A 24,403-nucleotide genomic window follows, 5' to 3' on the forward strand; every position below is an offset into this window, starting at 1 on the left:
TGAGCAAGAATCAATCAGACTTTGACGTTGCGTCCCAAGTTGAAGGTTAGCGAGAAATTCGATCCTATTGAGGCGACCCTTTTTAATTGCGTTTGCCTCGTATAAATGGCATGGAAAAAGACAGATCATCACTTCATTATAAACACAAACATTTCAAATATGTTTTATTATTTCTTTATTTACAATACCTATCAATTTAGTTCACTTTTTAGCAAGTCATGATTGTTTTACAGTAATTACTTCCCGAAGAGTTAATTTTCTCGAGGAAGTGTTACGTCTATCACGGTCACACACATATGCCAGCGCTGATGACGCAGGTCACACACTCACAAGCATCTCGCACTCACCTCACAGAGACAACTTAGAGAGACAAAAAAGAAATTAAGATAAAAAGCACACGCCAGAAACAATCGGGAACAGACCCAAATTTTTTCTGTTGTAAACGATGCATTCCCTTCTAGTTAGGGTGGGTATCGACACGTATATTTTAAGGTTTTGGTGTCATAAGCGACTCTGGCCGCAAATCGTGAAAAAACCTGGATTCGTATGCCACTTTCCCAGTGTTTGGCGATTGTGTACCCAATTTTTCTGCGGTGTAAACGTCCGTTTAATGTTTTCGACTGCTTCAATAAAGAACACCTTTTGACCGAAAGGCCCTCGGGAAGGTATCCTCTTTCCAATGGTTATTCCTAAGCAAGTTGCTACACAGGTGGACTTTATGCATAGCTCTATCAGAAGGAAAACGCTGAACAATGTTTGTTGATAAAGTTTATTATCTATTGCTAACTTCTAATAACTGATTCATAAATGATGACCATTAACTTTTTTACAAAGAGACTCCATGTGTTGTCGTTGTCTCTAAAATATATCTTAACAGCTTACTATATAGTTGTGATAAAAATTACAAAGGCTCTTTTTGCGCGTAACTAGTCACAATGATATATTTATGTACACAATAAAGGTGTATACTAAACGCTTATAAGAAGAACAATATCTGAAAATATTTTATGCCAACAAATACTGCTAAACAATTCCTTGATTTACCCAGTTTTCCTCATTGTCTATGACCTGAATTGTACGAAGTTTATTCCTAATAATTTATTCTACAGCCTTTAATTAGTAAAATAGTTTTCATTTTTTGTGGAAAATTTTGTTGGAAGGAGCTTAAGAGGGGAGAAAATATCTTTCCTCGGCATTCACCCCCCTCCTTTCGGAATTAAGGGTTTTCGTTCTTTTAGATATGTGATATCCTCGCTGGTTCTGGCTGCCTGGGTCTCTTTGAGGGAAGACTGTCATTTCTTCGATAATTTTCCTCTATTTTCCGTTCCTCTTATCGATCAGATACATTGCGTTGCTATGGTAATTATTGTAATCTAAACGTCAGTTGAAAAATAAAACTGCTGATGGTAATTTTCTCCGGTTTCAAACCGTTCCTTTTTTATGATAGTGTTCAATCCTCTTTAAAAAGCTTTTAAAATGTAGGTCGTTCAAGCTTGCTGATTATGACTTTAGCGATTAAGTTGAAATGGCAGTGTTACATTCCAGCCCTCCACTAAAGCATCATTCGCTGAACGCAAAGTGTCCTGTAACCATCCACCAAAATTATAGAATGCCCTGTCAACCAAGAATACATCTTGTCCGGTCAGCGGTCGCTTGGCCCATTGACGGATGGTTATTAAGTCAAAGTTGGTACCAGGCTTCTGGAAAAGCCTGTATTATCAAAGGAAGAAATGTTCATAAACATGACAAAGAGGTTCCCTCTCCTTCCACCCAACAAGTGTTATCGGAATGGTATTTGAATTCCAGGTTTTGAAACTAAGACAGCAACCCCAAAAAGAGCGCTTTAACATTCAATAGCGTAATAGATTCTAGCGCTGCCTTGCCTTAGTATCCTATTTAATTTCTGCCATTTGTGAAAGTTTATCTCTCTGGAAATGATTGATTTGTTGATTTTGTAATAGCCTTGACGTTGTTTTTCGTACTTGTACATGGTAAGATACTCAGCCGCTGTCTGCACAATATAGTACGGTATCTGTACTATATTGCGTCAGTTCTATATTGCGTCTGTACTATATCGCGTCAGTTCTTCGTCAATTGTCTTCTTAGAAATTTGTAAGATTTGTCCCCACTTGTCACTGCATCCCCCATTGTTAGCTGTAGTATGTAGCACCACTTCTCCGTTTGGCCCAATACCCCTAAAACAAGAAGTAACACGTATTAAAAGGGATTTAATTTCAGTCGCCCCGACCATGAAACTTTCGCGAAACAACCCGTTGATCGATGGAGCTGAAATTATCATCGGAAAATTTAAAGGAAGTTTACCTTCTTCTTCCCGAACCATACACTTAGCTGACCTGAATTTATTGTTATCTTATTCGAAGGGCCTTCGTGAAACCTCAGGGTGTACCTATTAATTTAACATATTAGTTATTGCAACCTCAGAAAAACTTTCCAAGGATTTAGAAGTTCTCAGCGTGCTGTTGAAAATGTAAATAAATTGGTAACCAACTGGGACAATATGTTCCAATCAAATCCAAGCGATACATAAAACATTATGACAAAATCAACCTGAAGTCCTACATTTTCAGGAACAACACTTATTTCTTGTTACTTATGGAACAGTTATTATTTATCATCTTGGGGTGGGGGAGGGAGGAGACTCTGGGGGCGATCACTTGGCTCTCATGGGGGGACTGGGGGATCAGTCGTCGCCAACAGCGTCTAAGGGGGACTGCAGAAAAGTTACTGCCAATTAACTGCCAATGAAGGGAGGGGGGGGGGTCATAGGAATATAACAGAGCCTTACGAGGGGATCCGCTTGTTTTATAGTGACACGACTTAAAACCTTCGATGCTCTCCTTCCCCACGTCTTCCCCTTTCCTTCACGTTTTGTTATAGTTGATGAACAGTCCCTAAGTCATACACACTTTCGTTCGACCTAACGATCACTTACTGGTAAGGCATAGTAATACCCAAACAGTCACTGCTGGATATAAACATGTCTAAAGGCTGCAGAGCGTTGTTCTTCTTAGCGGCGGTAGTGTCATTCCACCACGCCGTTTTGTAGACCGCTGCTCCAAAGAATGCAGGAACAGTTACGATGGAGTCAAAAATCTCGTGATCTGTGATGTTCGTAATGACGTCACCTTTTATCTTCTTCAAAGCCGTAGGTCCGACAGTGATAATTGTCTTTTTGGCGTTTACAGTTAAGGTCGTGGTTCGAAGGACATACTTGCCTTCACTTTTGTCAACAGATGTTACTGATTCTTTGAAGTAGATTTTTCCACCAAGATTTTGCACTTTTTTCTGAAGTTCTGTGACAATCTCACTCATACCTTTGGTGGGCCTCGAGTCGTCATGGCTTTGAGTCTCATCTGCGAGAAACTCCTCATGGTGTAGGTAGGTTCTATAACTGTTTGGGTTTATTGCTAGTATATAGTCACCCTTGAATCCAAAAGTATCTGCCATGAACTTGGCTCCCTCCGGAGACAGCTCGTAGGAAAGAAACGTCTCCGCTGTAGAGAACTGGGTATAATTTCTCTTGTTATTAGAAATGAACTGTGCGATTTCTGACAGGCTTTTGTTGGTCATAGGGGCTTGATAACTTAAAGTTGGAAAGGCCTGTGATTTGAGGGAATCAAAACTGTCTTTGTACACACCACGAGCTTCAACACGAGTGGCTTTCCTGATCCAAGGATAATTAGTGACTCCCAAATGATTGACAAGCTCACTATATGAAGTAAAAGTAGGGAAAAATTGGATCCAATCATGTTAACGGTTTAGATACAGTCAATCGAACACATATGAAATAGATTTTCCAGCGTAATAATTTAAAAATAAAATGTAATAAAAGTAACACATACAAACTCAAGTCGGGAACGAGCGATTTACAAACTTTTTCGATTTTCTGGAGGGGATGAGGGTGTGGTGTGCAAAGGACTATTTTGTAGACGACTCTCGTCAACCATAAAATTATGAGATCAAGCTGGCTGAAAATTTGTCATGTTTCGTTTGGATATATATTTCTAACTAAATCGGTTAGATAGTGAAGAATGTGCGCAAAAAATTAACAAAATGTGAAAGCTTTTTAGAATAGTCGATGGCACTTACGATTCATCATAGTTGCCGCCGTAAATGTTCCATTGTCCAAGGCCTACGAATCAAAAGTAAAGCGTTGCTAATTTATCAAAGTGGGATTCATTCAGGGTGGGGTCTATCCGGGTGGGGTCCATTAAGGTGGCTCAAAAGGGTTTCGTTAGTAACCAGTCATTATCAATCTCCTAGGGAAAGGGGGTGTGGGATTTTTTGAGGATCTCGTGGCTTTCAGTAGGGACGTGGGGGAATCAGTCGATCACCAAATTAACGGGAAGTCATAAGAAAATTGCAGAGCCTCATGGAAGGATCAGGTAACGCAGCCAAAAACCTCCCCCAACCCCTCAGGGTATAAATAATGAACACAGAACGACCACTCCCTAAGTATTAAACAATATACGACAAATTGAAACGAACCTACTGCGACGTCTGGAACTTTAACAAAACTGAAATTCAAAATCCTTCCTCCAGGATGATCCTCTCTCTCAAAGATACAGATGTTTGTTTCTTTTTTCTTTGAAAGAAGGGTGTAAGCTGTTAACAAACCACCCGTTCCTATAGATAAAGAGAAACCAATTAAGTTTTACTTCCAGAGGCGATGAAAGTATATAACTTTTACTTTTCCTTTTCCAACCAGTAGCTGACGAGAATAGATACACTTATCAACGGGTGCTTTTGCAACACCATTTCTCTAATTTTTAAATACAAGCAGCTTTGCAATCCGAAGGAATTAATTTTTAAGGGTTCAACAATTTAATCAGTGCTTCATCTCCCGGGAAATTGCAATGGACCCGTAGTGCCCAGTTCTCACCTGCTCCAATTATAGCTGTTTAAGATATTTCTACGAGGAGGTGTGATCGATGCTGCTTTGGTCAGGTTGGCCCAGCAATTGATGCTACAGCAGTACTTGTATTGCTTTTTCTGTGGTCGATGTCAATGCTGTGGTTGTTGTTGGAGAAGTAGTTGTTGGTTTTTCTGTTGTGGTTTGTTTTTCTGTGGTGTTTGGTTTTTCTGTGGTGTTTGGTTTTTCTGTGGTGTTTGGTTTTTCTGTGGTGTTTGGTTTTTCTGTGGTGTTTGGTTTTTCTGTGGTGTTTGGTTTTTCTGTGGTGTTTGGTTTTTCTGTGGTGTTTGGTTTTTCTGTGGTGTTTGGTTTTTCTGTGGTGTTTGGTTTTTCTGTGGTGTTTGGTTTTTCTGTGGTGTTTGGTTTTTCTGTGGTGTTTGGTTTTTCTGTGGTGTTTGGTTTTTCTGTGGTGTTTGGTTTTTCTGTGGTGTTTGGTTTTTTGTGGTGTTTGGTTTTTCTGTGGTGTTTGGTTTTTCTGTGGTATTCGGTTTTTCTGTGGTGTTTGGTTTTTTTGTGGTGTTTGGTTTTTCTGTGATGTTTGGTTTTTCTGTGGTGTTTGGTTTTTCTGTGGTGTTTGGTTTTTCTGTGGTCGTTGGCTGTGCTGTGGTAGTTGGAGCAGTAGTCGTTGGTTTTTCTGTGGTTTTTGGCTCTGCTGTGGTTGTTGGAGCGGTGGTCGCAAAACAAAAACAAACAAACAAAGACAAACAAACAAACTAAAACGAAACCGAAAAACATGACAGAATAGATATGTTTTAGCATACTATTAAAAGCGTGGAAGGGCGCAACTGATATGAAATCTTCACAAGAGTTCTTTTTTCTTTCCACGCCTATTCTCGCGCTTATTTCACTCGATCATTTTCTCTTACATTGTTGTAGCGCGTACCGTCACAGGAATTTCCGTATAATGTCAAATCAAATTATCAGAAAAAGCACAGCATAAATCTTCTGTCAACACTCACCATACCATCGTTAATATAACACAATTAACAGACGTAGACGTCCACATTTTTTGACCTGATGCCCATTCTTAATGACCTGTCGAGGCCTCCTCATTGAAAAAAAAGTTCCACTAACAGAGTTGCTAAACTACCACAAACTTCTAACCGTATAATCTCTTTATAAAGAGAACAGAATGTATGTTAATTTGAGGTAGTAGCGTAGAGCTGTTTGTCTGTACGCCATAAAGTTAGGACCCACTTTGGAGATTTCAACCAGAGAAGTTCCTTTGATTAAAAAAACTAAATATACACCTTGACGTATTTTCACGGTTAGTTTATATAAAAGCGAATAAAGGCTGATAGTGAAACTGTTTGGCGCTGCGTCGGTGGGGGTAACGAAATAATTTGAATATATCAACAAAGTTGAAATGGTAAATTGGCCACCGACGCTCCGACGCTCCGACGAAGGGTTAACGCTCGAAACGTCAGCTTTTATAACCGTAACGGTGGCCAATTTACCATTTCAACTTTGTTGATATATTCAAATTATTACATAAAAGCGGTTTGTTTTCAGTAAGGCTCAGAAAGAGATGTGCGTCGATGCCGGGCTTCAAGGCTTCAAGTGTCGCAAAGGGAGGGTTGGGGGGGGGGGAAGGAAGATGTTTTGAACCATTTGTTTCCCATAAACGGTGGATCACGAGGTAGCATAACCGACTCACAGTGTGGAAATGTTAGGCTAACTGCTTTAGTTGTTTTAGTCGGTAATTGGGAAGCATCGTGGTAATAACTGAATCACTCATCTTTAAACGAGATATTAAAACTTATATACCTCTTTTTCTTTCCTCAAGAGTAGATTTTCCAGGGCCAAAGATTGCAGCTAAACCTGTTATGCCGCCCATGATGACGAGTATTGCGAACAGCAATAGCAGAAATTGACACACTCGAATATTGCATCTCACATATCTTTTGTGAAAACAATCGCAGCTTGTCGAAAAGGATCGATCTTTCGTCAAACCGATGTTCATCCTCGCTGATTTCAGGTGTTGTTGAAGGTTCAAGTGACTGTGGATGCACAACAGACATTCTCAAGCAGTTTGAGAAAGAATCAATAAGACCTTGACGTTTCGTCCCAAGTGGAAGGTTAGTGAGAAATTCGACCCTATTGAGGCGACCCTCGTGTAAATGACATGGAAAAAGACAGATCCTCAAGCCATTATAAACAAAAACACTTCAATTATGTTTTACTATTCTTTATTTACCATACCTAACAATTTAGTTTACTCTTTAGCAAGTCATGATTGTTTTACAGTAATTACTTTCTGCAGATTTAATTTTCTCGACGAACTGTCACGTCTATCACGGTCACACACACGCCAGAGCTGATGACGCAGGTCACGCACTCACGAGCATATCGCGCTCACCTTACAGACACAACTTACGAAGACAAAAAAGAAATTAAGATAAAAATCATACGCCAGAAACAATCGGGAACAGACCCAATTTTTTTCTGGTGTAGACGATGCTTTCCCTGCTAGTTAGTGTGGGTATCGACCTGTGTTTTTTCAAGGTTTTGGTGTCATGAGCGTATGTGGCTCCAAATCGTGAAAAAAACATGGATTCGTATGCCACTTTCCTAGTTTGTGACGATTGTGTACCCAATTTTAATTTGCTGCAGTGTAAACGTCCGTTTAATGTTTTTCAACTGCTTCAAAAATAAGGAACACCTTTTGACTGAAAAGCCCTCGGCAAGGTAACCTCTTTCCCGAAGGTTTTTCCTACACAAGTTGCTGCACAGTTCTCATCGACTTTATCGAGTTAAAAAGACAAGTTTTAATCTATAGCTATTTCATAAGGAAAACGCAAAAGAACATTTATTGACAAAGTTTGTTTTGTATAACACACTTCTAGCAACTGATTCGTAAATGATGACGATTAACTTTTGACAAATAACTATATCCTACTCAACTGTATATAGATCAAGTTACAAAAACGCTCTTTTTGCGAAAAGAGTCACGATGATACATTTATGTACAAAATAAAGGTGCACACTAAACCTCCTTTGGGAAGAAAAATATCTAAAATAGTTTTATGCCAACAAATACTGCTAAACAATCTCTTGATTTACTCAGTTTTCCTCATCGTCTATGATCTGAATTATACGGAGTTTACTCCTAATGATTTATTCTATAACTTTACTCAGTGGTTTAGTTTTAATTTTTTTGGAAAAAGTGTGTTTTAAGGAGCTTAAGAGAGGAGAAATTATTTTTTCTCGGCATGCACCCCCTCCTATCAGAACTAAGGGTTTCTTTCATTTACAGTACGTATTTGATATCCTCGCTGGTTCTTGCTTCCTAGGTTTCCTAGAGAGACGAATGTAGTTTTTTCGTTAATTTTCTTCCATTTTTTGTTGCTCTTATCAGTCAGAGATATTTCGTTGCTTCGGTAATTATCATAATCTACTAGTCAGTTGAAAACAAAATACTGACAATGATGACAATTTTTTCGTTTTTCAAACCATTCCTTTTCATAATATTTTTCAAGTGTTCATTTATCTCTCAAAAGATTTTAAAATGAAGGTCCTTCAAGCTTGCTGATTATGACTTTAGTTATAAACATCAAATGGCAGTTTTAGATTCCAGCCCTCCAGTAAAGCATCATTCGCTGAACGCAAAGTGTCCTGTAACCATTCACCAAAATTATTGAAAGCCCTGTCAAGTAGGAATACATCTTGTCCGATCAGCGGTCGCTTGGCCTATCGTCGGATGGTCCTTAAGAAAGAAAGTTTGATAAACATTAGGATAACCCTTCTTATGTAGAGTATTTCCCAGTTTGCATGGAACGCAATGTATTTATTTCTATGATATACAGTGGATTATAGTCTTACACATGGGAAAATGAAAAGGACTATGGTCTGTGAACCAAGGTTTGTGTACTATTAGCCTAAAATGTGATATAAGTATTCGCTCTCGTGTTTGTGGTATTCTCATTTATAGAAAATGAAAACACCACTTGAGTGTAAAATAAAGGGGGGGGGGGGGACTCAAATTTATAATGATATAAGGATCCCTTCGGATATGGCTACCGAGTTCTTAGTATTCTGCAAGTCATCTATTTCAATATTTCTCTGTAATTTTTCACTGGTAGTATTTCCCTTTGTATGCGTGTGTTTACCTTTACTTTTTACGTTAGGTGACTTTCGTGTAAATAGACGACAAAGAGAAAAGTGGGTAAACAAAAACAGGATGTTACTAAAACTGGTAACGAGGAACGGCGAACGGGGAACGGGTGTACAGCGGTAACCCGCCTGCGAATTCAAAATGGCGGAGTAAAGGGAACTAAAAGGGTCTCGCAACAAGGTTTGAGCACGTGCTCTTCGAACGCGATCGTCGGAGCAAAAGCATGGACGGTAAGTGTAGGTTTTATTGAAGGATTTTACTTTGAAATGTGGAGTGCCTCATAAATGTAGTTTTTTTCTGGCACACACTGCAGATTGCATAGAAATCAAATCCTCGGAGAGGTGAGTATCTTACAATTCCTGCACAACATTTGAACAATCAACTCAGAACTACAAGCTCGCGGCATTTATTCTTATATTCATAGAGTAATTGTACTGCAAGTTTTGTCGCTTAAAATGATTTCAGTATGAAATTGAAAACAATGTCTAAGAAGGAAAATGCTATTTATTTTAGTAAAAGGCAATTTTAACCTGGCCTGGTAGACCTTCATATTCATATTTTTTCATATTTTAGCATGTCTTCAAAGCTTGTTTGAGGGCCTTTCGAAGATTAAATGTGAAATGAAATGTTAGATAACATATTAAATTAAATGTTATTGAAAGTTCTGTCAATGTTTGATTTCTCTATTGTTTACATGGAAGTTTATGGGTCGATACAAAGATATGTTCCTGATGTTATTTTGCGGTAAGGTAAGCAGATATCTGCATGTAGTAATTTTAATAACTAGGCTGGTTATTACGTTCCCAAGCTCATTTCTGTTAATCTAAGATATTACCTCCTTGCTACTTATCTGCAAAAAATGCTGTTGGGCAATGCAAACAACCCACATACCCAAACTCTGCCAAAAGATGCAGATTTCAGGAAGGAAAAACAAAGAGAGACGTCAGAACAAATGGTAGCAGCCATTGCAGAAACGTTGACTTCGAATTCTCGCCTCGGAATACTAGGCTTCGTGGCTTCGCCCGGGCAATAGTTAAATAAAAGCGAGTCGTCTAATTTCACTGTAAGGGGCGACCTAGCGATAAAATCAGTGTTTTTGAACATCTGTTCGCCGTTCCCCGTTACCAGTTTTAGTAACATCCACAAAACATAAGTAAACAAAAACGTTTCAATAAGGTCGGTGTCATTAGTCAGCCGTCCAGTCTAGTTTACGTGGGTCTTCGGTTTTTGGTGTTCGGTCTTCGGTTTGTAGACACCTTGATCAAAGGAAAACTTTCCCCCAACATGGCGACCCTGACGCGAACAAAACTGAGCTTGAACGCTTCAGAGACCGCCTTCAAAACGAGAGCAAACACACAAACTAACGGATAAGAATACTTTATTAACTATTAGTTATCCTCCAAAACGTTTCTATTATTTCTCTAACGAACGACATAGTTTTACATCTCTTTTATAAATGCATGGACGTCACACTAATAGTCCTTCATGCAAACACTGGACACAGTATTCGAGAAAAAATAATATTACTATAATTATTGACATTAAAAAACAAGGCTAATATAGTTGACATCTAGAAGAATTAAGCAGTTATCAATATTTACAATGCTTATTTGAAGCTATCTGTATCTCTAACATAACTATATGATAGCGCGCACTCTGATTGGCTAATATTTTATGGAAAAGAAATAGATGGTTCTTAGAGATGATTTAGGCTGACGTCATTGTCGGTGAACTTTAGCCACAAGCTTTCAAAACTTTCAATATTATTTGCCGTTCCATCCCTACTGAAAGAGACCTTTTCAGGAGCCCATAATGAAAAGAAAATATGCTTAATTATACTCTTTTTTGGAAAACAGTGAACGTTTAGCTCTGGTAGTTTTGGAGTTGACGATACTCCATTCTCAAACGCGATGTAAATTATGAGTGAAAACAAAACCAAATGTAAGAAATTTGTAAGTTTTTCGCCTCGTTTTCGAACGGTTGATATTATTTTTAAGTGTTGACGTATCCTAAAAGTATTTTTCAAAAAAAGATTTTTAATTTAGAAATCCGTACAATTTCAGAATATTCAAAATTTTCAACGAAAACCGACACAATTTTCTGTCCGTAAATTACATTAAAAAAAAGAAAAAAACGATTCGAGCATGCTAATTCTACTAGGCAGTCTCGTACATACAAGAAATTCGTTCGTTTTTCGCTTCTAGGCAGAAAAATTTCAATTTTTATAAAGTTTTGGTCTCGAAATATTTCTTGGTCGTTTTTGCCTTGTCATTTATTCATAGTTTGCCTTGAGCAATTCTTATGCTTTTCTCATTGTCTTCAAACTTTCGGCGTGCATCCATAACTCGCAGGAACCAATTCTTTAATTATTTGAATAACAAAGCATGTTTTGGGAAACATCGGATATTTTTAAGCAAACCTATTGACGTAATATTCTCTGATTATGGTACTTAATTAATTCACCTTTTCCTTTTTTACTTACTTGGTGTCGTAATGTCTTGAATTTAACGGTCCTGGAGAAAAACTAGCGCAATTTTAACAGTTACAACTTTAGACACACAAACCATTAACACTTTCCCATCTAGGAATCAAAACCATAATTTTCCTCTCATACCATCAATATCAACAAGAAAGTCCGCACGCACTTTTACGGATCATTATATCTGAATCGGAAGCTCAGAATTCCAACCCTCTTGAACGGCTTCAAAAGCAGATCGTATTGTGTATTCCAGGTATCCACCAAAATCGTAATATGCTCTGTTTACCAAGAACACATCATGTCCGGTCAGCGGTCTTCTCGCCCATTGCCGAATGGTCGTTGTATTAAAGTTGGCCCCAGGCTTCTGAAAATACCTACGTCAACGAATAATGAAAATGTATCAATCCTAACTGCTCTTAAAAAAAAAAAAAAAAAAAAAGGGAAAATGGCGCAGAAATGAACCTGTGAAAAGTGAGCCAAGTTGACACTCGCTTGTTGGCATACGACCTCTCTCCCTCCCAAGAGCTCTTCAGCAAATATCCGATGAACGAACGAGCGAACGAAACGTCTTTAGGCGAAAGCATTCACTGCGTCCAGCAGATATCACTAAGAAAGCCCATACGGAAGGGGAAGATATGATCTCACAATTCTTTGCAAGCATGAGTTTTCAGCAGAAATGATGCATTTCGTTGCTGTTGACGAGAAAAAGCGAATACCACTTGCGAATCAAACTGAAAATTGTCTTAAGAATACTTGACGTAAATGATTGCTATACTGTTTTATTTCTACCACTGCACTTACCAAAACCCTTCCTTCCAATATTTGTAGATAGTCTCCACAGGATTTGGAATATCATTTCGTTGAAACTTGTCCTTCAGAGCACGCTTCAGTTCTTTGTCAATATTAGATTTAGAAATCTCCAAAAGTTTCCCCCACTTATCGCTGCATCCACCGTTATTAGCTATCGTATGCAGCACAACTCTTCCGCTGTTTCCAACACCTCTATAATGAAAATGATAAAAATAAGGAATAAGCCACACTAATAGTTCATTAATTATGCAAGATGTTGCTTCATCATAGTCTAGATCAGAAATATCAATTTTCAGTCCCTATTTTTTAAGGACATGAATTTGGTTGTTTAGGACTTCTTCAAAATGAGATCATAATGCCGTTACATAAAAGGACCTAAAATTCCTTGTTCATAAGATGTACAGGAGAACATTGTATTGGTCAGCTTTCTACGCAGAGGGATATCATACAACGACCAATTCGATGTTTTGACTTCCCCCGGGGCAACCAACGGAAATTTAACTGTAGTTCGAGCCCCGGAGCATTTGAACCTTGTCTTGGTAGGGTGTGGAATTTGAACCCGTGTAATACGCGTTTTTATTTTAAATATGGAGGAATGTAAGGTAAAGAGTCCGCTTCCGTAAGCAAATGGCTTAGAAAAAGTCTCTCAAGTGAGGCACCGCAAACTAAGTACGAGACTGTTAAATTCTGCAACTTTCATTGATGACGTAAAGAATCGTTCAATAAAAAATTCTACTCGAGTGGGGCATTTGAACGCAATTTGGCCCTGGGGGCCGGAGATTTAACAAACCATTCTCGAAAAGTTCAAATACTTCGAGGATCCGCTGTGGGGATGTAGAATTGGTCGACGTATTACTTTCAAATTTTATGGAAGGTTGTAACGATTTAGGAGTACTAACTTATAAGGCATGGTAATTCCCAGGCAGTTACTGCTGGATATGAACTTGTCCAAAGGCTGGAGGTTATTGTTCTTTTGAGTGGCAGTTGTATCATTCCACCATGCTTTGTCATATACCGCTGCCCCATAGAATGCAGGCACACCAACAATTGATTTAAATATCTGATGATCTGTAATATTTCGAATGACGTCACCGCTGATCTTCTTCAGAGCAGCTGGTCCCACGGTGATAACTGTCTTGTTGGCTTCCACAGTTGATTTGGTAGTTTGAAGAAGAAATTTATCTCCTTCTTTGTTGATCGAAGCAATTGTCTCTTTACGATAAATTTTACCGCCTCCACTTTTCACTTTCTTAGTGAGCTCTGTGACGATTTCAGACATTCCTTTGGAATTAGGAGGCCTTCTCGTATCTGCTAAAGCACTGCCATCGTTAACATGGTATTCTTTCCCAAGATGAATTCTATAACTCCTTGGATTTATGGCTTGCATGTAGTCACCCTTGAAGCCAAAATTTTCTGACATAAGCTTGGCTCCCTCTGGGGACAGTTCGTAAGAAAGGAAAGTCTCTGCGGTTGAGAACTGAGTGAAATTCCTCTCATTATTAGAGATTAAAAAAGCAGTTTCCCTGAGTGTTTTATTGTTGAGTGGTGCACGGTCCCGTAGCGTTGGAAATGCTTTTAACTTCAAGTCATCAAAGCTATCAGCATACTGTCCACGAGCTTCAACGCGTTTAGTTTTTGGTTCCCACAGGACAAAAACATCGTTGAATAAATGATTTAAAAGGTCCCTGAAAATGGAGACAGAAGTTAATTCACTTGTACCAAGAGGTAATAAAACAGTTTGTATTCTCTTGATTGCACTTATTTCCTTCAAATTTGTCTCTCCGTCACACTTTGTTCGTAGTTTACATTCTGTCATCATTTTGAAATATTTTTTCTGCAGTACAATGTTATCATCTCCATTACTGGCTCTCCTTATTCTTTTTTCCCCCCTAATTCTTCGATGTTCACAGTTTTAGTTATGAAATAAATCAAATAAAAATGAAATAAATCATATCGCTTGATACAAAAGCTAGTAACAAAAATTAGCCCCCGCTTTCAAGAAGTTGCTCATTCAATGGCGGCGCCTGATTAATATTTGCCGAGCATGGGTTCAAATCCCTTTGAATTCGAAGCCAAAATAAATCTAGGTTGTGGGGATCATTACTTTTCTGGTTCCTCATCTGTGTTTGGGTATCCTTACATCATATCTACATATCACGATGCAGTTTTGTACTCTTAACGATTGTTGTGTGTCTTCGAACAATTCCGAAAAACTGGCACGACTCATGTAATGACTACCAACAAAGTAAAACGTTTGAGGTAAATTGACGCTTACTGCTCTGCAAAGTTGTCACCGGAAATATCCCACTGCCCTAAACCTGAAAAAAAAAAAAACAACAACAACAATAAAAAAGAAACATTGTCTTCATGCGCTTATCGTGCGAGTAAATGATATAAAACAGTTTTTCGGTCCTTCATTCAAAGATAGCTACAAATTTCTGTGTCTGTTTATACATATAAATATTTAACAATTATTCGCCGAAGGCGAGGTGAATATCGTCGAATAAGAAATTTCTAAAGTCATAAAATTATAATAACATTTATTAACATTTTATTTTAACATTTTATATAAACCGCGTGGAGCGGTTTATATAGATAGCGTCATATTTGGAACCGCTCGACCAATCAGTTTGCTGGAAACTCTTTGCTCAGCTCCGAAATTATACTAAATACAAGCACACACACACACACACACACACACACACACACACACACACACACACACACACACACATATATATGTATATATATAACCAAAATAGCGGAATGAGATCATCATCTACTAAAAAGTGCTCAATAGCAGGGCTAGAGCTATGGATAATTATACCTCAAGAATTAGGTTACTTGAACTTTTACTGCAACTCTGAGTTTCATGCCTCTTGCGAAGCAAGAGTTGCCTGACGATTGCTTCGCAAGAGGCATGAAACTCAGAGTTGCAGTAAAAGTTCAAGTAACCTAATTCTTGAGGTATAATTATGTATATATATATATATATAGTCGTTAATGGAACTCTCAAGCCAACAAAGGTGCACCGCGCCGGGAGGATCAATAAAGATTCGCAGTCCAAACCTCACAGCCAACACGAAGGTAGAAAGTTTAAAAAATTGCGAGGATGGACAACGTAAAAAATATAAAAAATTTTAATAAAAATCGTTTCGGTCAGAGACCTTCTTCAGTTATTTACAAGTATGAAATAAAAAAAGAGTATTAAATAGGATCGAAGAGCTAATGATTACGTAATTACAGATAACGGCTAATGAATTGGTGCTAATAATTATTAGCACCAGTTTATTAGCACATGTTCATTAGTCGTTATCTGTAATTACGTAAATATTAGCACTTCGATCCTATTTAATGCTCTTTTTTTATTTCAAAAGTTGTAAATAACTGAAGAAGGTCTCTGACCGAAACGTTTTTTATTAAAACTTTTTATACTTTTTACGTCAGAAGTTGTCCATTCTCGCAATTTTTTAAACTTTCTACCTTCGTGTTGGCTGTGAGGTTTGGACTGCGAATCTTTATTGATCCTCCTGGCGTGGTGCACCTTTGTTGGCCTGAGAATGGCTGAGACGACACCACAAATGTTGGGTCGTTTGGGGAGACCCTCTCGGTTCTCCTCCATCCTAGTATCAGCACTGCACTGATGAGGCCCAGAAGGCCGAAACAGTACTCTCTGCAGTTAGTTATATATATATATTTAACAATCGAACCTGAGGCGAATAATTGTTCTAGTATAATTTCAGAGCTGAACAACAGAGAAATTTCTAAAATCATAACATTTTAGTAACATTTATTAACTTTTTATTTTAACATTTTATACAAACCGCGTGGAGCGGTTTATATAGCGTAATATAAGGAACCGCTCGACCAATCAGATTGCTGGAAACTCTTTGCTCAGCTCTGAAATTATACTAAATATTTATATAATTATAACAAACTGGTTCAAGACTTCAGAAGTAGTTCATCGTTTTATTACGACAGCTCTGTTTTGTATGGTCGAAAATGACCACACTCATCAGGTAATTTGAAATTACCTGAAATTACCTGATGAAATTACGTTGAAATTACCTGATGAGTGTGGTCATTTTCGACCATACGAAACAGAGCTGTCGTAATAAAACGATGAACTTCCTCTGAAGTCTTGAACCAGTTTGTTACAATTATCAGTGCTCCTCTAAGAGTTGGGTGCTCTTTGAAATACATTCAAATCAAGTTCAAGAATATATATATATATATATATATATATATGCGTGTTTGTGTTATGTTAAATTTACCTACTACGACATCTGGTACTTGGGGAAAAACATAGTCATGAATGTTTTCTTCACCGCGGTCCTCCGTCTCGAACACGCAGACGTCTGTTTCTTTCTTTTTGTCAAGAAGTGAATATGCCATCAATAAGCCGCCTGCACCTATAAATTAGGAGAAAAGACTTTAAAAAAATCGAGCAGATTGACAAAAAAACTACTTGCGCTTCAAAATTACCGCTGTTCAGATGGATGATCATTTAATTTTCCTCTAAGGAACTTTCATTGAGATGCTGATGCACACCATTACATTGTTACCTGTGTTATTCTGAGAGACAAGATTGTGGACAACAGCTCGTGAAAAGTTCACAGATAAAACTGTCACGACGTAAATAATGTCTAACTTTCTCTGACAATATCAATACACCATTTTGCGGGTTGGTGACAAGAAATGACAAGAGTGTTATCTGAAAAAGTTTTCTTTATGTGATTGACAAATTCTCTCACTTCCTTTTTAGGAAATTTATGATAAGCAGAAACGATAAAGGGTAAAGAAACTTGAACAGTACATGTTTAAGATACCCAAGTGTACCGAACCTTTGCAGTCAGTGCGACAGTTCTCACCTGCTCCTACTATGGCTGTACCGCACTTTAAGCTAATTCTATCAGGGGACGTGACCGGTGCTGCAGTCGAGGGCCCAATAGTTGTTGGCGCAGCACTAGCTGTTGGTTTTGCTGTGATCAGTGTGGCAGTAGCTGTTATTGCGGCAGCAGATGATGCAGTTACTGTGGTTGTTGGTTGTACTGTGTTGGATAGAGGAGTAGTTGATGGAATTTCTGTGGTTGCTGGAGAAGTAGGTGTTGGTAAAGCAGAAGTCGTTGGTTTTTCTGTGGGGGATGGTTGTGCTGTGGTTGTTGGAGTAGTGGTTTTCGATAAAGCAGAAGCTGTTGGTTTTTCTGTGGTTGTTGGTTGTGCTGTGGTTGTAGGAACAGTGTTGTTTGGTAAAGCAGAAGTCGTTGGTTGTGCTGTAGTTGTTGGAGCAGTAGTTAATGCTTTTTCTGTTGTTATTGGTTGTGCTGTTGTTGTTGGAGCAGTGGTTGGTGCTTTTTCTGTGGTGTTTGGTTGTGCTGTGGTTGTTGGAACAGTAGCTGTTGCCTTTTCTACGGTTGTTGGTTGAACTGCGGTTGTTAAAGCAGTGGTTTTTGCTTTTTCTGAAGTTGTTTGTTGAGTTGCAGTTGTTAGAGTAGTGGTTGTTGCTTTTTCTGAGGTTGTTGGTTTTGCCGCGGTTGTTAGGGCGGCGGTTGTTGCATTTTCTGGAGCTGTTGGCTGTGCTGTGCCTGTTGGTGCAGTGGTTGTTGGTTGTTCTGTGGTTGTTGGTGGGGCAGTGGTTGTTGGTTGTTCTGTGGTTGTTGGTTGTTCTGTGGTTGTTGGTTGTTTTGTGGTTGTTGGTTGTTCTGGGGTTGTTGGCTGCTTTGTGGTTGGTTTTCCTGTGGTTGTTGGCTTTTCTGTGGTTGTTGGTTGCCTTGTGGTTGTTGGTTTTCCTGTGGTTGTTGGTTGTTCTGTGGTTGTTGGTTGTTCTGTGGTTGTTGGTTGTGCTGTGGTTGTTGGTTGTGCTGTGGTTGGTGGAGCGGTAGTTGTTGGTTGTTCTGTGGTTGTTGAAGCGGTAGTTGTTGGTTGTTCTGTGGTTGTTAGTTGCGATGTGGTTGTTGTTTGTGCTGTGGTTGGTGGAGCAGTAGTTGTTGCTTTGTCTGTTGTTGATGGTTGTGCTGTAGTTGTTGCTTTCTCTGTTGTTGCTGGTTGTTCTGTGGTGGTTGGTTTTTCTGTGGTTGTTGGTTGTGCTGTGGTAGTATACTGCGTTGTCGTAGGACCTGCGGGGGTTTGAGTTTTTGAATCCGAGGTGGGAGCAACAGTGGTAGTTGTGGGTTTAGTTGTAGTAGAACGCTCATTTCTCACAGTTGTTTCCTGAGGAGCTGTGGGTTCCGGCCCTGTTGGTTTCTTTTTTGTGGTCTCCTCAGCACCTTTGGTTGTGGCCGGAAATTCAGTCGATTTTGTGTCCTTTCCATCTTCTGATGAGATAATGAAAACGTAAAACATTCGTCAAGTTTTTTTCTTTTTTCTTTTTAATAGATATATTAGAATAAGAGCACTCATTCGTTTGTTTTCATCGCTGTGATGACAAGAAATGGCATCGATGACAATAAATGTTAAATAACGCAATATTTGAAGCTTTACGTCGTCGCTGTGTGACATGACTTATATTGCTTTGCGTAAACAATTAAGATTCCTCTCAGTGCAGCAGATTGCCTGGTAAACATCGGGCCGGGTTGTTCAAAGCTGGGTAAGAGAACCCAGAGTTAGTGTGAAATCCGATTTCAGATCTGAAAGCCTTAAAAGAAAATTCAGTACAATTCGTTTTCTATACATTTTGATGATTGGATGCCCTTCAAAGAATGGAGAAAATCATTCGAGAAAGGCTTTTGAACAAAAAGATGAAGAAACCCAAATTAAAAATTACTCTGGGTTAGCACTAATCAGCCTTCGAACAGTTTGGCCCTCAGAGGTTTTCGTAATTTTGTGTAGATTTTGCTGATCAGGCGTGGTTGATGCTTCAGTCGTCGTGGCAGAAGTTCGAATTTTTGCAGTTGTTGCTTGAAAAGTTGTTAGTCGATGATGTTGTGATAATCACGACAAGTGGAAGTAACAGGCTGGTGTTACAGGTTTTTTTTTCGCAATGATTTATTTTGAGTTTTCACAATGAGAACAATTTAAGGATCTTGCAGCAAACATCCCCTTTCCGGAATGACCGTTGATCATCGCAAATACAGAGTGCTCAGTCAGCACTCTGGCCGACGTGCTTCTCGGACAACGATCATGTCGACTGAATTGACTGTGTATTCGGCCCGGAAATTAGAAAAAATAGCCAGCTAAATCCACGATCATTTACGAGAAAGAGTTAAAAAAAAAAAAAAACCCACAGAGACGATTTGTAACTTATCGAACATTTTTTAAGGAGGAATCTTATTGATTTCCGCGTACAATGACATGGATCAAAATATTAAGCTTTCGTTCGTTAAAAACGACAAAAAATCTCTGATTTCCAGACGAGTTAAAAATCGATATAGCAGAGGCTTCGATGTCAAACTATACCTTTCCGTCACAGTGACCTGTCCTTGCATTCAGAAATAACCTCCAAAGTCTTGGTCTCGATTGTCTTAATGCATAAGAAAGACTCAGTTCAACAGGAAAATGAAAACTCGTCCAAGAATCTCACATTCGGACCATTCGCCATCGTTGCAGTTATTGGCGAGAGCAAAAAGATCGCAGTGGTTCTAAATAAAGTTTAAATACCTTTGCTGCATTGAGTCTGGTATTTCAAATTTGGACTTCCAGGGCCGAACATTGCGATTATAACGGCTAGAACTCCACTAATGACGATTATCATGAACAGGAACAGCAAAATCTGCCACACTCGAAAAGTATATCTCTTTTTCAAAAAATATTCCTTTTTCGTCAGGTCGAAACCCTCTTCGCATATTCTTAGAGTTGTCGAGCTGTCGAATGTCTGCTTGGTGGACATTTCCATGTTATTTGAGAGCGAAAGTAAATAGTATCCATACAGATCGTAAAATGCATGGACCCTAGTTATCAAGGTCGATTAACAATAGATTACACTATTCTATTGGCTTTCACAAGTGGCTCTCATACCACACCCAATAGATGTTAGCCATATGATAAGCAGAAAGCCATATTTGGTCTAGATAACGTTAACATTTCTCTCCCTTCTTTTTATTTCTTTATCCAAAACTATAGCACTGCTCAGGCGCGGATCCCTACCGGTTTCCGCCGTTTTACGGAAATCGGTCAGAATTTTCATAATGAAAAAAATAAACAGATAACTATATATTTTCAATAAATTAAAGTGAAAGTTGCTGCAAATATATCTTCTGACTGACTCAAAAAGCCAGGAAAGGGCACTTTAGGTAGTTAAAATTGAAAACGTTTCCCGGGGGAGCATGCCCCAGGACCTCCCTTGGAGCTTGTGCCTTCGGCGCTCGTTTTGCAGTAAATCGGTGAAAATTTTTCCTTGATCTACGCCTGCTGCTTTTAAAACATTTTTTGGACAGTTTCATAGTCATTTATAACCCTTGAAGGGCCGGGTTTCTTAAGAAACTGTCGTTGTAACACACACACATTTGCACCAGTCACGCACTCACCACTGACATGTTTTGCGCAGGCAGCAAGTTTCTCGGAACAGAGCGCACATGAAAATCAGTAGCCAGGGTACTCCTCAGTACTTCCTATACACTGGAATGAACCACCCAGTTCTCCAAATCCTTAGTGTAAAGCATGGATTTTCCACCCTGTTTTCAGATAGGACTGTGCCTCTGCCTTATAAAAGTTAAACTTGGTCTGCAAACTATTGTAAGACAACTTTACTCTGGCGGCCAGAAAGGACTTAAAGTATACCACATAGCAACGAGGAACTACAACGTTCGCAACATGCACGGACGAATGGCCGTTGTGTTACGGAAGCCACAAGTCAGGCTGTGTTTTTTGCATCCCGCAACGCAAGAAGATTACTGGATAACCTTTAAATCAGTACATCTGTCTGAGAACTTTTTCTCAACGCAGCTTATCTCAGATTTGTGTGTACAGTAAATATTATTTGAGGTGTCCCGTCAAAAAATTTCAAATTCACAAAAATCCTCATTCTGTTTCTCGAGCTGTTAGACGCTGGAGTGCATTAAGAGTTAAGAATGTCATTGGTTAGTTATGAATATTCAAGAAGATCATTTCAAAGCAATCATTTTTTTAATTAGCTCAATTACTCAAAATTTACCGTAATACTTGCGCAATGTTTCGCTTCGAAGAAGTTCACGACCTACAAATCTAATCTTATCCTATGCGATGCACGCTAGTGATCTTACAATGTCCTTACCTTAATCCTTTATACCAAGGTTACAAAGAACATTGTTTGTCTTTGTAAATAATAATTAAATCTATCCTCTACAGCTTGCACGTTTTGGAATACGACAATTTGCCACTGTAAAGCGAAACGTGACCACAATTTAAAGATAATTTCCGGTGCCATGGCTGTCATTAGTTTTGGCGTTGAAAAGTTCACATTTTTGACCCTAAAAACAAAGCATTCGATAATTGAATTTTTTCATTTCATTTCATTCTTTCTGTCATTTCAAGTCAATTAATCATTATGTATTTTAGATACTTAGAATGTCTTCATGCAACGCGCAATCCAATAGTTTAAAGTGAAACAGCCAATGCTAGATCAGTGTACTTTTTGGTAATGATACGGAATTAATGAAATCTCATGGCGAAAAATTTGCCGGTTCGTTTTGCATGCACCCGCCTCTGCTTTCAACAAAAAGTTTGACATGAGATAGCATTCCTTCGCGTCCACGTTACGTCAAATGAAAGTCATCACATTTCATTTTCCACCACCGGATTTCTTGCGGTGAAAATTTCAAGTTGAACAAACATCACGAACTGTGTCTTTTTCGTCTGTTTGACAGATTTAAATGGATCCTCCGTGTTTTAATTCACGCTTAATCTTCTGTCACCAAAATTCCTATAACTGATTCTAATGGATCCACCGTGTTTTTAATGCACGCTTAATTTTCTGTTACCAAAATTCGTCAAGAGTAGCCAGTTACGAATGAAATCCATTGCAAAGCTGTTAGCACGAGCACAAGCGTACATCGAGTGCTTTTGTCATTTTTCAAAAGAGTAAACTTATCCAAATGTTGAATATTTTTCTCTCTCTATTTAGACTCTATCAGTGGATCACTTCAAGTGAAGAGTCGCATTTTAGAATTTGTCGGAAAGTAAAATGTTATTGACTTCATAATTGAAGAGCTTTGTCATCTATACTTTTGTCTGCGTAAAATATGAGATGCGTATCTGAGCGATTTAGTTTCGAACTCATCGCTTTTTATCTGTGACGCTCTCCTTCGAAGTTGGGTGTCAATACTTAATTTAAGGTAGACAAAGGAAATTAACACCTAACATGAAAGATCACGCAAGGAAAATTCGTTCATTGTTTTGTTAAACCTGAAAGCCACGCTGCACAGACTTCGTTTCAATGGCAGTTGTCACAAGTTCAAATAAAAGATGCTAGGTGGTTCGTGAGAGTCTCGCAAAGTTTTGTCTCACTTACCAGGTCATACCTCTCACCTTGTTTGTACGTTTTGTCTCGGTTTTATTTTGCTTTGCCTTTTTTCTGTTTTGTTTTGTTTTCCTGACCGTTTATCCCGTCTTGGAGTTGTGAATCTATCTCGAGTTCTTAATTTTCTAACATAGCTGTAGTAAGATCCTCTGTATCCAGCGCAGGCCAAGTTGAGATCGCGGAACATCGCCAGTCCTAGCGCACCTCACTCTTATTAAAAGCTAATGAAACAAGAACCTCCCCAAGAATTATTAAACATCGAGGCACAAACAGCAATAATTTACTTAGCGAATTACAGAAGGTCGCGCAGGCCGGTAATCACATTCTTAAACGATTAAAACCTTCGAAATCTGTTTTTTGTATCAGTCCTGCGTCTTCATCTTTTGTTTTTGTTTTTGGATGAGACCAGGAGCTCATCAACTCCTGAGGAAACAGACTCGGGCCGGCACAAAATAATCAGAGAGGCGCGCGCATTTGGATCATTTGCCATCGTGATGACAATTGTGAGCAATCATTTATACAAATCTTTCATTCCTAATCAATTTTTACGTACAAATACCTTTACAGCCACCTTCAGGTGTATCTGATCCGGTTCTAGTTGAGTATTTCAAATCTGGACTTCCAGGGCCGAGCATTGCGATTATAACTGCTAGACCTCCAATTATGACGATTATTATAAACAGGAACAGCAGAATATGCCACACACGAAAAGTACATTTTTTATAGAGACAATTACAACACGAAAAAGTGCATCGCTTTGTCGAATAATACTCCTGGTTCGTGACATCGTATCCTTCTTCGCAAATTCTTAACGTTGTCGAGCTGTCGAATGTCTGAGCGCCAGACATTTTCGAGCGGTTTGAGCTCAAATCTGGACAGAGTTTGCTGAACTTGACGTTTTTGTAGTGTCACAAGAAATCCGATTCGTTTGAGATAACATTTTTGATTTGAATGGACCGGGCTTACCCCGCCCAGATGACACGCAGGAGATATTGTAAACAGACAACTTTCAAATTGTAGAATACACCTAAATTGTTTTAATTTTTCTCTTTTCCTATCACTATAAAGTAGCTCTCCTTTAAAAAATTGATAGACTTTATTATTTTCTTGAAACGGATGCAACATGAAGAACTATCATGGTCACGGCGTTCGTCACGCAACATTTACTCTGGTCACGGAATAGAAGTAGGTGTATGAATGCAGATCGTACATCAAACATTGTAAGCTTAGTTAATCTCTTTTTTGAGACTAGCTTTACACGTAGGACTTGATTAATTTTGAAGTGTGACTTTGACATACCATTTTAGTGTATAAACTGACATGAAATCATACAGGAGTCACGATTTTGATATGCAAATTGCAAAAATTGAGATGTCTCATAAAACAAAGGCCGCCATATTGGCGCTTGTTTACCATCTTTCTCTAGCGCTGTAAGTGTCCTCAAATAACTGAATTATAATAGGAAAACTTAATGGTTAGCTTTGGCTTTTAATAAACCGACTTTTAGTGTTGTCTTGAATTGGTTCAACCTTGACGGAACCGAAGAATCAAAGAAAGCACTTTCTGTAAGCTAAAAAACACGTTTTTATTAAGCAAAACACGCGTATTCTTGGGTTGATCGACAGCGTGAGTTAT

General features: G+C 38.6%; 3 protein-coding genes across 3 annotated transcripts; all 3 read right to left on the bottom strand.

Annotated features, from left to right (window-relative positions):
• Positions 1-755: 755 nt before the first annotated feature.
• LOC111318838 (uncharacterized) lies at positions 756-4,675 on the bottom strand (the record flags this gene model as incomplete). The annotated part of the gene is made up of 4 exons (XM_088737622.1): positions 756-2,195; positions 2,954-3,730; positions 4,111-4,153; positions 4,510-4,675. Coding segments are annotated over 4 exons (1,128 nt in total), but the record flags the coding sequence as incomplete, so codon positions are not given.
• LOC148720417 (uncharacterized) lies at positions 4,524-6,318 on the bottom strand. The gene is made up of 2 exons (XM_088738375.1): positions 4,904-6,318; positions 4,524-4,647 (listed from the first exon to the last, which is right to left on the bottom strand). The coding sequence occupies exon 1, from the start codon at positions 5,690-5,692 to the stop codon at positions 4,988-4,990; it is 705 nt and encodes a 234-aa protein (XP_088594501.1). The 5' UTR covers positions 5,693-6,318; the 3' UTR covers positions 4,524-4,647; positions 4,904-4,987.
• A 4,090-nt stretch (positions 6,319-10,408) lies between these two features.
• LOC111318839 (uncharacterized) lies at positions 10,409-23,642 on the bottom strand. Its single transcript, XM_088738367.1, has 7 exons — positions 23,328-23,642; positions 17,208-18,650; positions 16,611-16,748; positions 14,612-14,654; positions 13,236-14,021; positions 12,328-12,528; positions 10,409-11,900 (listed from the first exon to the last, which is right to left on the bottom strand). The coding sequence occupies exons 1-7, from the start codon at positions 23,614-23,616 to the stop codon at positions 11,705-11,707; spliced, it is 3,096 nt and encodes a 1,031-aa protein (XP_088594493.1). The 5' UTR covers positions 23,617-23,642; the 3' UTR covers positions 10,409-11,704.
• Between the last annotated feature and the right edge of the window lie 761 nt (positions 23,643-24,403).

The sequence above is a fragment of the Stylophora pistillata genome, chromosome 11 (genome assembly GCF_964205215.1).
Source record: "Stylophora pistillata chromosome 11, jaStyPist1.2, whole genome shotgun sequence".
NCBI lineage: Eukaryota > Metazoa > Cnidaria > Anthozoa > Scleractinia > Pocilloporidae > Stylophora > Stylophora pistillata.